The sequence below is a fragment of the Terrapene carolina genome, unplaced genomic scaffold (assembly GCF_002925995.2).
Source record: "Terrapene carolina triunguis isolate 2854851 unplaced genomic scaffold, T_m_triunguis-2.0 Scaffold132, whole genome shotgun sequence".
Lineage (NCBI taxonomy): Eukaryota > Metazoa > Chordata > Testudines > Emydidae > Terrapene > Terrapene triunguis.
The window spans coordinates 6,101,314-6,118,238 of record NW_020664483.1 but is presented as its reverse complement, the minus strand read 5'-3'; the positions used below and the strand labels follow the sequence as shown (position 1 = coordinate 6,118,238).

General features: G+C 46.2%; 1 protein-coding gene across 1 annotated transcript in view; it reads right to left on the bottom strand.

Moving 5' to 3' along the window:
* Positions 1–15,673: 15,673 nt before the first annotated feature.
* SHLD1 (shieldin complex subunit 1) overlaps positions 15,674–16,925 on the bottom strand; it is a 66,565-nt gene continuing 65,313 nt past the window's right edge. The window contains exon 5 of the mRNA XM_026653140.1: positions 15,674–16,918. Within this exon, the coding sequence (XP_026508925.1) occupies positions 16,678–16,918 (241 nt within the window). The 3' untranslated portion in view covers positions 15,674–16,677. The remainder of the gene's footprint in view (positions 16,919–16,925) is intronic.

Sequence of the window (16,925 nt, the reverse complement as noted above, 5' to 3'; positions counted from 1 at the left end):
CACATTTATATTTTTTAATGTGTGTGGGTGTTGCTGCTGCTGTCTTCTGACTCAGTTGTTACGTGGGCATATTCCTCAGCCTGGAGGACTTTCCGTAGTAACTCACTGTCTCAATGAGGTTGTTCTGGAGTGCTGAGTGAGGGCCATTAACACTGGCTTGGGTCAAAATTAGAGCTGGGGAACTGTCCACCCTCCTTTGACTTTTATCTTCACCCCCAAACACCGTTGCTAGCATTGACTGCTTGTTCCACTGCTCATTCCACTTCATTCTACTCACTGTAGTAGTACTTCTTGGACAAATCTAAAGAAATCAAATGCTTTGACTGATGAAATGGAAAAGCGAGGACCTTTTGGGTATCCCAAAAAGTTCTTAGGACCTTGAGGCATCACATGAAAACATTGGACAGTCTCTGTAACACTAGGATATATGACAGCTCCTCTTTGGAGGACAGAAAAATGTATTGTAGCCTCTACCTATATCCTCTTCTAGGGGAATATGCAAATCCTCCACCAATCTGTTGCTCTCCTGGCACCCTTAACTGCCCAGAACCATGGTGAGTCCTCACTGGCATCAGCGAAATCTGCCTCTAGTGTAAAGAGAGATTCAGTGACTTGCCCAAGGTCATATAGGAAATCTGTGGCAGACCAGGGCATAGCTGTAGGAAGTGTTGCCTAGTGGTTAGAACACTGGACTCCAGCCCTGGAGACCTGAGTTCTATTCCCGGCTGGGAGACCTTGGGTAGTTGCCTTCCTGTGCTGCAGTTTCCCCATCTGTAAAATGGGATAATGATACTGATATCCTTTGAGATCCACTGATGAAAAGAGCTAGGTTTATTTATTTTACTAACCCAGTGCTCTAGTCTCAAGACCATCCTCCTTCTCTTCTTCCTTCAGAGACCCCAGTAAATAAGTAGCCCATGCCAAAGTCAATTGAAACATGATTTAACATTTCAGCCATGAGTTTTCTGGCTTTAGTTAGCCCCAGTCACTGTCTTAATCACATTTTGTCCTCTAATATTGTCTATTAACTGATCTGGTTCTTGCTTTTAAGGAAAAATGCTGGCATCTGTTGTCAGTTAATAAAAATGTATGGGGACCAAGTGGGTTGGGAGGAGTCAGTTAGCGAATAGGTACGCAAAGTGGTATTTTTAAAATGAACTTCTGTTGTTGGGAAAACATGTGCTCCCCACAAAATTGCCTACACTCCATAATGAAATGGAATAATTTACATATGTCATATACTGCATGTTGTACACTGACTTTAGAAACCATATGTCATGATGTACCCACGCACAACAAAACACTAAAATATTAGTGGGGGCAGATCCTTGCTGGCAGAAACCCACCTGGCCCCATTCAAGGGAATGGAGCTACATCATTTATGCCAGTGGAGGGTCTGGCACAGAGACAGTACATCGAAATGTTTCAGCTCTCTCCTGGCAGCTCTCTTGACTGATCAGTGGCAGGCAGGTCTTTGGCATGAATCAGTTCGTCCCACTAGAGAAGGTGTGGGAGGGATAAGTTCTGTCAACCAGAACTTATCTGCCAGCTAGGCCATCGTGACAATATTGAGCTAATCATCTTAAAGATGTTCAGGAGGAGGAAAGTGGGAATGGCAGGCAAGGAGATGGTGTGATGGGTATATGAACCTCACCTTGGTCAGGAAAAGGATAACAGGCTGCTATGGGCTCAGTCAGCCCCTGCTTGCTACACTTGCAGTAGGTGTCAGGCTTAGAGGGAGGGGTTAAAAGGGGATGTGTAATTTATACCCCTTGCTCAGGACTGTGCGGTGTAGCCCATAATTTCTCAGTGATCTCATTTCCAAGACCATTTATTTTGAGTTCAGGTAAAACTTTGGTGTTTACAATGAAGGCCTCTTTAAAAAACAAAACAAAAATGAACAAAAAACTCCTCTTTCACTAGCTTAAAAACTGATGAAGCAGGTTGACCTTTTCAAGCACTACATAAGGGCTTGGTGTTCTTAACTGTCTTCTCCTTGAGGTGAATTGGTATTTCCTGCCCAGATGTGGCAGTGGACGAAAATATGGAATCAGTTGTGGCAACAAAGGTCTTCCCACGGAAGAGGAGAGAGGGGCTGGCTGATATGAAGGCCTCAGCCATCCCTAGAGTTCTAATGCCGAGGCTGAGAGAAGTCAAAGTTCAGTGAATTCCAAAAATGAGGCTGTAAATCTGAAAAGGTTTGGGAGAGTACAAATATCCTTCCAGCCAAGTGATGCTCATTTAGCATAAATAGCTCAGGGCAACAAGGAGGCCCCAATGCAAAAAATCTACCATAGAGACCGAGTACCTGATCCAAAGGCCACTAAAATCCATGGAAAAACTTCTATTGATTTCAGTGGGCTTTGAAAGATGACGAGCTATGAACGCTTGGGACATCCAGTAAAACTGTTCCATGTGTGTCAGAGAGAGGAGCAGATCCCCATCTCTGGCTCACCACCCTTTTAGTCCATTATTTCAATCTTAACAATGGCCACTAGCAGAAGTTGGTTCAAAATGAAATGAGCTTGTGATTGGATGTCTGTGGCCTCTAGCAATTGGGGAGGGTGTCAGCCGGGCACTGGACCTAATTGAAATTTATGAACTAGTTGAATAATAGGAGAAATCAGTCTGTGTAGGTAACAGATACAAGTAACACAGAAAACTCAGTAGTGCCTCGGGGATATGTCAGGAGCTTCACTGTCTGGATCCAGATTTCATGCATGGAATAGGCCCGGAATGTTTGGGAGCTGTAGTCTTGTTTTGGTCCATAAGAGGTAGGAATTAAGGAAAATTCATATCTGGATTCTGAACTCTCCACCACATCAAAATTTAGGGGTGTTTAGCTTTGGGGTTTTGGTTTGTTCATGTCTTTAAATTGCAGTGGAGGGCAATAGACTGTGTAAGGCCTTTTTCTCCAATAGCTATGCTACATTAACTAACCTGAACCCATTCATACAACACACACAACAGATGGAAACATTCAGGCCTCCTAAATTTTCCCTGCAGTTTGAGTCCTTTCCTAGCAAAGCACAGCATCTTTTGATTTTACTTATGAAGGCTGCATTTTTCTTTCAAACCAAAATGGATGAGAAAGTGGTGGCTCTATTTTTTGAGAGAGACGGGGAACAGAAAGGCTAAGAATACTTTTAGCATTTTATACGAACCATGTAAATGTCTCCTATCACATAGACAGCCCAGCTATGGGAGCTATTACAAGTAGTCTGCCAGATGCTGGGTTATCATCCAGCTAAACAAATGCTTTGCTGTCTGTTGGTTTCCCCTAGGAATCCAAGAACTATTTATTTCCACTGTAGATAATTTACTCTTTGACAAAACTTCTCTTCTTAATTACCCTCCATGCAAATCAGTATTTTCGTAAATGTCAGTGCCAGAGCCAATGAGAACACAGCTGACCTGGATTATGACACTTCTGAGCCTGCTAGGTCTTTCAATAGGGGTGGGATCCAGTTTTGGTGTGTTTTTGATAACACCTCTTAACTCCAATGCCTAGTACACAACTTGGGTGAAAGGATGCCCTTGTTGAAGAGTCAGTCCTCCCTCCATTCAGTCATAATCAGAGAGCCCAAAATACACACCGGCGTGCTCCAAAAGGTCTTCCTGCAAAACCACACTTGGCATTAAGCAAAAAAACAAGCAATGCCTACTCCCTCTCCCTCTCACTTATGCTTTGAAAAAAGCCTGTTGGGCTTTGATTATACTTCATTAAAACTGATAACCAGGTCTACCCCGAAGCGAGGAGAGACTCTGAGGGTATCATCAGACCTTCCCTTCCTACGTCTGGATGTAGGGTTGCAAATGACCATTATCCAAGTCATTGACAAAAATATTGAATAGTACTGGGCCCAGGTCAGACACCTGTGGGACCCCACTTAATATGTCCTTCCCAGGTTGACAGTGAACCATTGATATCTTCTCCTTGAGTACAGTTTTGCAACCGGTTGTGCATGCACCTTGTAGTAATTTCATCTAGGCCACATTTCCCAAGTTTGCTTATGAGCATGTCATGTTGGGCAGCGCTTCAGGGCATAAGCAAAATGGGTTAGTTTTGCTCAGAGGGCAGGTAATCCCAGTGTGGATCAGATGTATGTCTAATATCTTTCTCCTGCATGATATAGCTAGGTCTATTCCAGGAGGCAATGCTGGCCACCTGTTAGAATGGTTCAGTACCTAAGGATAAGGTAGGTGTGTGTGTGTGTTGGTCCTCCCTATGAAATGGCATGATACATTTACCCACTATTGTTGCTAATGTCACCTGCTGTTTACTTGTGTGGACTGCTATGTATTGGGAATCAAACGCTGTTCAGGCAGAATGTGAACCCTGGTGGCATATTTGACTATTATGCTGACAAACCTTTTTTCAATAGACTGTGATAGCTGCACATTCCCACAGGACATGCTTATATATTCCTTTGTGCAGCTCCAGCCGAGATTGCAGATCTGAGTCATGTGCTTGAAATCTCAGCTGTTTTCAGTGTGTTTTGCTTCGATGTAAAGTTTAATAACTTCAGGCTATCATCTTCTGAGGCTCTATGTCCATGGTCTTTTGGTTTCTTCCCTGTCTCTGTTTCATTTTTCTTAGTTGCATCTCGTTTCCAAAAGGCTTGAATGCAGATGGAATCTCTTTACTCTTTCATCTGTTTAGAAATTTGCAGATCAGTGATAGCTGGGTACGTTTAAGAGCATCTGAGATGTATATAGACTGGGAAGGCCAGCCTCTGTCTCCTAAGGTCTCATCTGACAGAGGCAGAGCTAAAAATATTTCCAGACATCAGTTTTCAAGTGGAATTAATGTATGTGCTCTATGGGGGTAGTTATCTGTAAAGGTGCAAGTATTAGAAATACTGAGCGTTCAACCCAGACAGCTTCTACCAGGAAACGTCACAAAGGAAGGTGAATCAAGTAATCTACAAGATTCTCATGGACACTGGAACTTCTTCAGCTTTCAGGTGGGGTAATCTCTACTGCAGGAGGTGATAATCCTCATTCACCTTTGGAAGACCTTAGCAGGATTCAGAAAGTGATCAAACAGCTCAGTGGATAATGAGAACATCCTGAGTTGTAATAGCAAGGATTAAAAATAACCTAGGGTTTGGATGGTATGTAAATCCTCATGCTTCAAGGCGTATGCTAACCTCAAACTGTCCAATCAGGGGGCAACTTTTCCAGTGGATTATAGGTTATTGCACAACTGCCTATTGTACGGTGTCTTGCACCTTCCTCGGAAGCAGCTGGTACTGGTCATTGTCAGAGACAGGATACTGGAGTAGAGGGACCATGGTTCTGAGCCAGTGTGGGAATTCCTTTGTCACTAATATAATCATGTGTGGGTTTGTATATGTGGCTGGGGCTGAAGAACTTCTCAGTTCCAGTTGTGCCTCTGCCAGTAGTTCTCTGCCTCAATTTCCACTATCCACATACTGGGGTAATAATTCTTACCTACCATGTGGAGGAGTGGGGTGATGTAAGCTTGATGATGTTAATGTTTTTAAAGTGATAAGTATTGTGTCACATAATATAATCTCTTATGATCTCTCTGTCATTTTATGAATTGTGCATGTGTGGAAATTGGTTTACGGTATTTACCAGCAATTTGCTGTACAGAGCACAACATTTACTGAGTTAAATGGCTGTACAAGAGTTGTGGCAAGCCAGTGCAATGCAACTTTAACTTTAAAGGAGCACATCAACAGCAGAAGTAATTTATACACTCAGCCCCTTGAATAGCTTATGGATAATATGCAAGAAATGAGAAAACAGAACATCAGTGTCTGTCAGGATTCAGGTGATAATTCCATGTCACCAAACAATGACGTTGAATAGATGGGGCCAATGAATTCTGGGCAGAGGAGAAGGTGGTGAGGTCTGGGTCTGGATTAGGGTTAGTCTAAAGTTTGGATTGGCAGTCAGTTAGGGCTTGGCTTCCATGGTGTAGAAATCTTGTAGACTCGTCTCAGAAGTTGTAGGCCAATAATGACAGAACTCTCCCAAGAGTGACTGATCTTGACAGATTCGTGCCATTTTTTGGACTGCGACGTCACAGCTGCTCTTGGAAGAGTTAGCCATGTACAAATCAGAATGGGGAAACGAGTTCTTGGGCCTTTTGGTTCTAGGACCAACCTGAAACACAGACTGACTTGAATCTGAACCCAGGGCCAGATTTGAAAAGATTCAGACCCAAGGTCCTGGTTTTGATCTCTGATTCTCCTAGATGGGAATATATTTCCTTCAAAATGAAAATTAAATGGTTGGTTAGGCAATTAAAATTTAACTGCCTGAATCCGAGCAAGCGCCAGAGGAAGGGCTTTGTATCTGATTCTTGCTACATACTGAATACCCTCCTGACACAACTGCATCAACACTAGCATGAGTACATCTATCTGTGTGCGGAGAGAGACTACCATTGTGTCATAAGGGATTGAAAGCTATTTAGTCCCATAGAAGTGCTCCTGAATCACATTACCCTGAGGCAGGGGTGTGCACAATGGGGGGCAAGCAGGGGCACGGCACCCCCAATAATTGGCAAGGGCACAGAACACCTCCAGCGCCATAGCAGGGAGAGCGAGCTTCTCCGGTCACGGGGCCGTGGCAGGGGCACAGAACGTACCCCTCCAAAAGCAGTGAAATGTTTATTCCTGTGATGCCCCTGCCCTGAGGTTAAAAACCTTAAGCCAGATCCTTAGCTGGTGTAAATCAGCATAGTCCAAATGACTTCAATAGACTGCCAATTTACATCAGCTGAGAATCTGGCCCATTAGCCTGACTCATGTTTTAGTAACTCCTCTGTTAGATTACGACAGGCAACAGTGCTACCCTGTGACTAGAACAGATAAGCAGCCATGTGATGATGGTAATGATCTGCATTAAGATGGCAACTTTTCTCCTGCAGGATCTCCAGTGTACTTTACAAACCTATTTGCCAACTAAAGAACCGCTGCACCTGCCATGGAAACCAGGCATTTCGGGGGTGACAGGCAGCAGCAGCTGCTCCCATTGAAGTCAATAGCAAAACTCCTGCTGACTTCCCCGGGGGCTGCTGCAGAGCAGAGCAGTGCCACTGATTACTTTAATATTGGAAGGGAGGAATACTGTACCCATGTGAAACTGCAGAGGCAATTTAAAGTGGGCAGAAAGCAATTACCTAGCCTGGAATCTGGCCAGCATAGATCTGTAATAGAGACCAGATCATTCCAGCGAGGCATTGACAATTTCAGAAATGGGTTTATACAAAGTGCACCAAAGACCAGATCCTCAGCCGGTGTAGATGGGTAGAGTTCCATTGAGCTATGCCCATTTATACCAGCTGAGAATCTGGCCTTACAGCTTGATGGGACTTTGGCCCCCGAATCCTTTTTTTTTTCATTAGTGAACTGTGCCCCATCTCTTGCTGCCCACGGTTAGTCAAAGAACAGTAGTGAGGCCCTCAGCCCCAAACTGATTCTCCCAATTTGACTAGTGTCACTGGAGAAATCCACATTTAATGGATTGCAAACCAGTGGGCAATAATGTGGGCATGTGTGAAGGGTGCTAAGCCATGCCTCCTGGGCAAAGGGAGCAGAGCACAGTAGAGAAACCATTCCACCTATGAGGGGAGAGGTGGTCTGGGAAGGGAAGATCTTACATGGTGGTGTTTGGGTTTACAGACTGACATGCACCTCCAAGGGCTGCAGCAGAAGATCTGATGCATTTTTCAAGAGTAGGCTTCCCTAGGGATCCAGTTGGCACTGTCACAAAAACAGTTGCTTGAGAGTCATTTGCAATAAACTGGGGAGGGGGTTAAGAAGCTGTTTCCGTTGCATTTTTTAGCCCCACCACAAGCCAGTGTTAGAGACTGACAAAAAGAAGCCTCTGAACCATCCAAGTGGGCATGCTTTGTGTACCTGACCCTGCACTGCTGTAGGGCTGAGGGAACATTGATTATGAGAGCCAGTGCTGGCTAGTGAGCTAAGCACAGGGCTCGAAGCCATAAAACCTGTGTGGCCAAATTGGGACTGACGTGTAGTGTGAGCTAGGGCAAGTGGGATGAAGGCCAGATCCAGCACGCTGATGCTCAACTCTGAGGGGGCAGGCAAGGGCAGGGCAGGGCAGGATGATCTGCTGTTGCTCAAAGCTTCCTGTGACGCACAGGCTCCTTGGCAAAGGGTCCCCTGTTCTTTGCAAACAACTCTTGGCTCAGACCTGACAAACTCACCACACCATGACTTGCAGGATATTTGTCCATAAAGAGTAGCACATGAAGTGTATATAGAAAGCTCATAACGTGTCAAGATTCATAATCACTTCAAAATGTCTGTATGGGTAATAGTTAAGGAATCATGTAAGTCTATTGGAAGTATGCATTATGGTCCTGGAGCAAATCTGTTTGGGGCGTTCTAGGATCCAGACAGGCCAGCAGAGAGCGGGGCCGAGCCAGCTCCCCAGGCGGAGGGATGGGGTGTGCTCTGTGTCAAGGGTGCAGGTCTCTAAGACGACGGGGCCCAGTGGGGGCTGAGTTTGCGGGGAAAAGCCTGCACCTTTTCAGAGCCTTACCCACACAGCCATTGATTCTGGTAAAAGGGCAGAAGGCTTCTTCCAGGCTCAACCACTCCCCTCTCCTACCCACCACCTCAGCACAAGCCACCCCCAGGCTTTGCAGTTGAGCTCCCCAAATTCCCCCAGTGGCTGCATTCCCCTCAGTATCTTCCTGCCTCCCCACTTCCCTCCCCCACCCACACACACACTTCTGGCACCACAGGGTGCTGTTCTGGGAAAGGTTGGTGCGCCCGACGACTGGCTGAGCTAGGCCATGGGGCCAGACTCGGGCAAATATGCCAGGAATTGGTGCTACCTGAGGGGCCATTCCACTGAGGCTACTTCCGCTTCGTGGCCTTTATGCAGCTCTGCTGAGGAGCAGGAGGTGACGCAGTTCTCAGGGTACTCAGGACTATGTCACCTTATTACCTCTACCTCTAGCATGAGGGAGCTTTGCCCATGCCTCACTGGGTGTCAGCTGCCTAACACCACCAGCCTTTTAGCCACTCACACACACTCCACTCTGGCCTATGCCAGCCCTGTCTTTGCCCTGCAGTTAAGAACAGGTGCACCCAAGTCCCCGTGTCCCTTTGAAGCAGTCCCCTGTGATATCCAGCCCTGACACGGGCTAATCAGAGAAATCCCAGATCCTCTGCCCTCAAAGGTGTAGTGTACTCCAGTAAACCACCTTCTCCTGTATAACACAGCACTTGTAATAAAACAAAAGAAAGTTTAGGAAAGGATAAAAGATCCTACTAGAAACAAGAGAGTGATGGAAACAAATGGTTACAATACAAAATAAACTCATAAAATGTGAACCTGGATCTCAACTCTATAAATAGTTACCTCTCCTAGCTAATAAAGTTGGTTCCCCTGCCCCAAACTCCAGTCAGTTGCAGAGCCAGCTGGTTTCACAGGAACCAGGATCAATTTTTCATTAGAACACGCCCACTCCTCAAGATGTCTCCTCAATAAGAGGATCTAGAGTGCCTCTCTCCCCTCCACTCTGTGTTACGCTGAAACAGTCTTTTTTCTTTATTCATAGGCAGGGTGATCCCTGGTCTATGTAAGGTTCCTTTTGACCTCCAAGGGGTTCTGATTGTTTGCAAGTTGTCTCTGAGGGTTTTCCATTAAAAGTCTTGGGAGGGAACCAGGCTAGACCATTAAGCCTTGCATTGCATCATCAGCTGAACAGAGCATGGCAACGTCACCCTCCTGCTTGAATGGACCATCACTGAGACACATTCTTATGAGGAACACCTTTAGTGTGTCAGATCCCCACAGGGCCTCACTCTTCCTTCAGCTTAGCCTATGCAGCCTCGCCGCCCCCTAGACTGAGCTACTGGCCTCCAGCACTACTGCTTCACTCCATGAGCTCTGCTCAGCAAGTCCAAATGAGACAGACTTCTAGTAGAAACGTGTACCCTCTTCAGGGACCAGTGCAGGCTGTCTCACTGACTTCCTTGCTTAGTTACTTCCCAGGTCAGAGCTCACAGTCTCTGCAAGAAGCTGACTGTTATTCCCCCACCTCTTGGTCCTTTGTTCTCAGAATGGGGTCTCTGTCAGCTTCCCTGCTGACAGTGTCAATCCATGAGTCACTGGAGCTTGCATTGTCTCTTTGGGCCCTTTGTCTACCGGGTTTATTTTCAGCCAGTTCCTTAAGAACTCTACTTATTCCACTCAAACAGGGAGGTGACACACACACACCTTTCTTTTAGTCTGCTGCAAGAGCAAACATCAACCCTTTCTCCTCTGCGATGGGGTGTCCACCCCCACACAAGACCTGAAGGGGTTAAGGTGGCTGGGGGGGCCAATTAACTGCCCAGGCTGCACCAGGAGGAGGAGCCAGGGAGTAATTAGACAGAGGCTCAGCTGGAGGGGAACAGGAGGGGATGTATAAAGCCCAGTAGCTGGGGGCTGAAGGGCAGTAGTCTGCCGTTGCTCCCTGGGAGAAGTGAGGTGTCCAGCTGGCAAACCCTGAGGGGGAGCCAGAAAGGTGGGAAAAGCACTATGGCCTAGTACAGTGCAGCCTCAGCTGCTGAAGAGAGGTCCCTGAGCTCACAGGGACTGACTTTCCAAAGTGCTGGGGGGTGCTGGACCCACAGCTCTGCCCCAGGCCCTGCCACTCCACCCAAGGCCCCACCTCTTCCTGTGCCTGTCCCACCCCTGCCCTGCCTCTTCCCACCCAGTTCTGCCTCCTTCCTCCTGAGTGTGCTGTGTTTTTGCGTCCCCACCCCCACCCCCTCTCCTGCATGCTGCAAAACAGCTGATTGCGGTGGGCGGGAGGTGCTGAACTCTGGGGCCTGCGGATGGGAGGCGGGGGGGGGCTGCCGGTGGGTGCTCAGCACCCACCATTTTTTCCCCAGGGGTGCTCCAGCCCCAGAGCACCCATGGAGTTGGCCCCTATGCCTGAGCTGGGACCGGAAGTAGAGGGCGGGCTTGGGTTCCCCTACCAGGCACTGGGGAAGTGGCTTGCCTGGAACAGTTTGCCCTGAAAGACTTTGATACCCTGGAAGGGGAGGACCATAGTGACCTAGCTGGAGGGCCAAGTCATGAAAAGGAAGCTGCAGCTCCTGGAGCAAGAGGGGCTGCAGGGTGAGAGGGCAATGGGTGGAGAGACTGTCAGAGAATGGCCCAGCACCTGGAAGGAGCTAATTCCGAGAGCTACCAGGAGCCACCCTAGTGGTGAGTGGACCTGCTGACACTCCCCCCTGGGTAGCAGGGCAAAGTATAGAGGGAAACCGAGACACACCTTGGATTCAGAAAAATATTACAAAGAATTCCCACTTTGTCACACCCTGTTCATCTGGCTAGTGTTGTCCTCTCCCAAAAGTGATGCTCATCTCCACTGGGAACTCAAATGCACCATTGTGGAGGAGGGGGCTCCCCATGACTGATTTCCGATGAGGCTGGGTTTCCTCATTTTCCCCCAAGCTGGTCACCAATGCCCATGTGGCAGCATGCTCACAGCAAGGCCTCCTTTGAGACAGGCTGGAGTAGAATGAATTCCAAGCTGCATGCAGTGTTACTACTACAGGTCAGCAGCTTCGGTCAAATTTGGCCCGGGTGCAGTGGAGTATAGAAAGTAGACCAGACAGGCCACATAAACTTCGTGGGATAGTAGTGGGAGGAGTATTGGATGGAGATTATGGTAATAATTGGAGACTGGTGTGATGTAGCATCAGTGCTCTGGCAGTGAAAGGCAACACCTTTCAGACAGGATAGTCCCTGGTAGCTGCTTTTGCTCCTTTTAAAACTCTTTTACGTTGCTGGAGCGGCATAAGGGGGCCATAGCACTAGAGAACTAGCCCAGCTGAGTTGTTACTTTACTGAGAGTCCCATATCAATGGGACTACTATTGGAGTCAAGGTGTCAGAATTCAGTCCTACGTAAAACTCCCCGCTATCTTTTTCATTGTGTTTTTATTTAAAAAACAACAACAAACCAGACCATTTTAATCTGGTAAATATGAAAACTGCTTAGTTCATTCCATGTAACTCATCCTATAGTTGCAAATTAGTTTGTAAAATTCAGACACTGACCTAAATGAGACCAGATGTGCTATTGCTTGCAAGTGATATTTACTATTGCAATATCGCTCTAGCAGCATAAAATGCCAGATAGTGCTTAATTTGTAATTAGAGAGGTTCCGGGGCTCAAGCAATTTTTTTACATTCATAACTGATGCAGCAAGCCCAGAGATGCTGGGGCTATGAACAGCTTAGCCTAAGCACTGATTCCATTTCCTTCAAGTGTTGAAAACAGTCAGTTTTTTGCTTAAACCCCTTGACAAAGGGGGGGATATACTTGTTTCCCAATTTCTTGAATAAGAAACAGCAGATAGATGTTTATCAGGAAATGAGTAATGCAAACAATCTGGCTTTTTAGCAGAGGTGGAAGCATATATTGTAGGTTCCAGAATAGGTTTGTAAAAAATTAATTAGCAGTGAGTGGAGAAAGAATGATGTAGTGTTTGTTCACTTTGGAGATCTTGTTTAATTTAATAAAAATGACTAAACTAGAGATAACTGATGTAAATGCCTCTTAATAGCAAGTGTCTCTGAAGATACTGAACACTGCACCTTATAGTAGGGACAGGCAGATATTTAAGGCTGAAAGGGCCAGATTTTCAACAGTGGGCTTTTCAAAAGCACCTAAACAACTGAGGGTCTACCTCCCATTGATTTCAATGGGACGTAAGGGCCTAACCTGCTTCAGCACCTTTGAATATCCCAGTAGGTGTCTAAAGACTTCTGAAGATCTGATCCAAAGTTGTTAGGGGGTGTGTGTGTGGTGGTGGCGGTGCTGTTTTTGGAATTTACAAATGCTAACACTAGAGATCTTTTCATGAAGTAAAAAGAGGAAAAAACAGCAAAAACTGTTTTCATCCCACGCGCCACAAAATTTCTCCTGCCAGGTTTGCAATCCAAATATTCCAGCATTGTGCCAGTGCTTCAGAACCAGACATCAAAAACTGCTGAGAAACAGAAGTGAAACTGACTACTTGAATTGCTGAATGAATGTGTATAGATCAAGCACACAGCATAAACAGTGAAAACCGAGGGCTTGTCTACACTTAAAACACTGCAGTGGTGCAGCTACACCACTGTAGCGGTGCAGCTACACCACTGTAGCACTTCAGTGAAGATACAACCTACACTGACAGGAGGGGTTCTCCCATGGGCATAGGTACTTAACCTTCCGGAGATGCGGTAGCTAGGTCGACAGGAGAATTCTCCCATCAACTAGTGCTGTCTACAAGTGGGGTTAGGTTGGTTTAACTGTGGGTACGTCTACACTACCCGCTGGATTGGCGGGTAGTGATCGATCTATCCGGGGATCAATTTATTGCGTCTAGTGTAGACGCGACAAAATCGATCCCCGATCGCTCTGCCGTCAACTCCGGAACTCCACTGCGGCGAGAGGCGGAAGCGGAGTCAACGGGGGAGCGGCAGCAGTCGACTCGCCGCCGACGCCGACTTCAGCTACGCTATTTTCTCCCCCCCCCACCCCCAGTGTAGACCTAGCCTGTGTTGCTCGGGGTGTAGATTTTTCACACTCCTCAGCAACATAGTTACATTGACCTAATTTCCTAGTATAGACCAGGCCTAAGGCTATATCTACCCTGCATCAGGGGTGTGACTGCAGCATGTGTAGACATACCGGAGCTAACTTTGATCTCTGTATCTCAAGTAACAATAGCAGCGAAGCTCAGGCTAGTTGATCCCAGGATCCTGGGTGGGCTTGTACAGTCTGTGCTGTGTTGCTATTGTTAGTCAAGATACCTAAGCAAGCTTTGATCTAGCTATGTCTACACATGCTGCAGTCATACTTCTGATTGCAGTGTAAACCTACCCTAAGTCAAACCTGTGGTGTTAGTGACCTAGGTAAGGAGATAGTTTTTCACCTGAGTGCCCCTTTAAATATTTAAAAACATAATGTTCAAAAACTTAAGACTACAGTGACTGAATAAACCAAACCTAAATGACTGAGCTAGGGAAGGAAGCACTGTTTGATCCTGGCTAAACAACAGTTCCCAGGGCACAGCTAGTACCAGAGGTGCTTCAGTCAGACTGACAGCTGCATCAGAGACAATAGAGATCAAATTAAAGCTATTTGCAATCTGAGCATGTTTCCAACTAAGGTGTAGATGGAGGGCCTGATCTTGCATTCCTTGTGCACCTTGGGCCTTATTCTTCTCACTCACTTCAACGTACCTGCATAGATTGCCTATGGAATTACTCCTGGTTTTCACCAGTGCCAGGGAGAAGACAACTGGTCTCCTAGAACTCCCATTGACATCAGTCTCAGGCCCAGTGTGTTATAAAAACTGCACGTGGAAGGCGGCAACCAGTGATATGAAATAGGGAGCCCCAATGATTGATTTCAATCACCTTCCAGTATCACTAGACGAACAATCAACAATGAAAACGTAATAATGGGCCAAATCCTGAAGTCTGTAACTTAGTCACAGCTCTCAGTGAAGCCAACAGGCATTTTGCCTGAGTAGAACCAGAGTAGTAAAGGGCTCAGGACAGACAGAATGACAGCCCCCACAGAAATAGATGAACTGCTGTAACCAGCTGTCAACTGCTTATCAGCTGTTAATACAGTAACAAAAACCACACCTAAACAGAAGTATATAGAAAAAATATTCTGAAGTACAATTCCCTCCTATCTGTCAACATACCAGGAAAGTAATCTCTAGGCATTCTGTATAGGAGTGACAAAGAATAACATCAATGAATGGGCTGCATGCGAGATATGAATATTAACTCACTCAAATCCTAAAATGGTGTAAAGGGGCACAGCCTCTTCGATGTTAATGGACAGATCAAGCTCTGGAGAAATCAGTGCAGGTCCGATGGAGCTATGGTGAATTGTACCAGCTTTTGTTTTGTTTAAAATGGCTGAAACCCTTGAGCTTGGCCGTGCGCTTCCCACAGCAGTTTAACAGCAAAGCAGCAAGCATATGCTTTGCACAAGAGCCTTCACTATGAAGAACACATCCCTGGAGTCCCATTTCCTGGGTAACTCAGACATACTAATACCTCCCAACCCTTAAATATTTTTCAGATTGTCGCTCTATAGTTCATACAGATGGCGGTGGGAAAGGGATTTCCTGGCTGGTAGTAGCTCCCTAGAGCTGTGAGCATCAGCATGAGGTTGCTAATGCTACAAGCCATCCAGAGGCAGCATTTCTAGCGCTCACTTTTTCCAAGTGGTGTATCCAGGTCTATCACATTTTTAACACATAGTTTAAGCCGGTGCATTTACAGACACCTTCTTGAAATGCTCTTGGGGAAATAATAACTGGTATGAAGCCAACTCATTTTCGATTAGCATCTCTAAGGCTAGGTCTACACTACCGGGGGGGGGGGGGGGGGTCGCCCTAAGATACGCAACTTCAGCTACGTGAATAGCGTAGCTGAAGTTGCGTATTTTAGGTCGACTTACCTGGCTGTGAGGACGGCGGCGAGTCGACCGCTGCTGCGCCGCCGTCGACTCCACTTCCGCCTCTTGCCGCAGTGGATTTCCGGAGTCGACGGCAGAGCCATCGGGGATCGATTTTATCGCGTCTTCACTAGACGCGATAAGTCGATCCCCAATAGATCGATTGCTACCTGCCGATCCAGCAGGTAGTGAAGACGTGCCCTAAGACACAGACAGATTCTCAGGAGTAAATCCATCGATGCCAATGGCGTTAAACTGGTATGAGATCACAACCAGGTTTTTTCTCTCGTGGACACAGAGGACACAGTTGTCAGTCTGTTCAGAGAAGGAGGATGCATAATGGTTTTATATAAATATTCTTTTTTTTTTTCTGCAGATATCAGACTAGGTGCAGTATGATGTTTCCAAATGTTTTTGCTCAGATCTATGACAGGCTTGGTAGAACTCTTATTTTTAATGACTTTGGGCAATATCTGTCTTTAAGCGTTTTTTCAATGTTTATCAATTTAAATTTGTACAGTTGCAGGAAATTATGGACTGGGGATCAGACAATCATTGACAGACACTGAGATTAAAAAACGTAACCTTTATAATCACTAAAACACAAATTGTCAGCATCACATGTCAAAATATCCTCAGAGCAAACTAAGTTCTCAGGCAAAGAAAAATGCTGCTGATCTGTAAATGTCAATTATTGATGGAAATATTTTTTTTATCAAGGGTTGTGTGTGCATAGTGAAACTGACATCTGCCAATACACATCTAATCATTCCAAGCCTACACACCCGGTAAAGATATCTGCCTAGGCTGGTGCACTTCATATCCTGTTTGTTGCCTGAGAACTTAGGGCAGGTTCAGAGAAGGGCATGTTTTCTAGCCCATGGTCACAGGGTGAGCTTTAGGATAGCAGCAACATTTCGAACTGGAGAACAAGTCCACTAAGCACCAGAGTCACCGCTCAGATGCTGGGAAACAAGTTCAATACGTAGGTGAAATTCACACTGGAGTCCGGGGGCAGGAGAGAAGATATAATGGGTGGTTTTGCAGTTTAAGTGGGAGGATTGACCTTTCCTGAGGCAGAGCCGTCCCTACTCAGAGCAGGAGCTAAATGCCACACGGTGCCCTCTACTAAAAGACACAGCAAAACCAAATAAACAGCTTGCTCACCCCTCCCTTAGCCCCAAACATCAAGCCCTATGATTTCATCACATTCTGTTTTAAGAGAAATTGGAGGACATCATCAGACAGTCCCGGTGTTCGCTTTCCTTCTTCCAGTGCAACTTCTCCATTAGCTGGTGCTGAGAAACCAGCATTGCTGGAGTGGTTTGGAAAGACCTTGCATCCATCTCTGTTCAAAACCATCTGGGCCATGTGGAGACTACACAAGGAATATTTTCCTCCTTCCTTGTTTGCCAGGTCCTGAATTTTGAGAGAGAGCCATT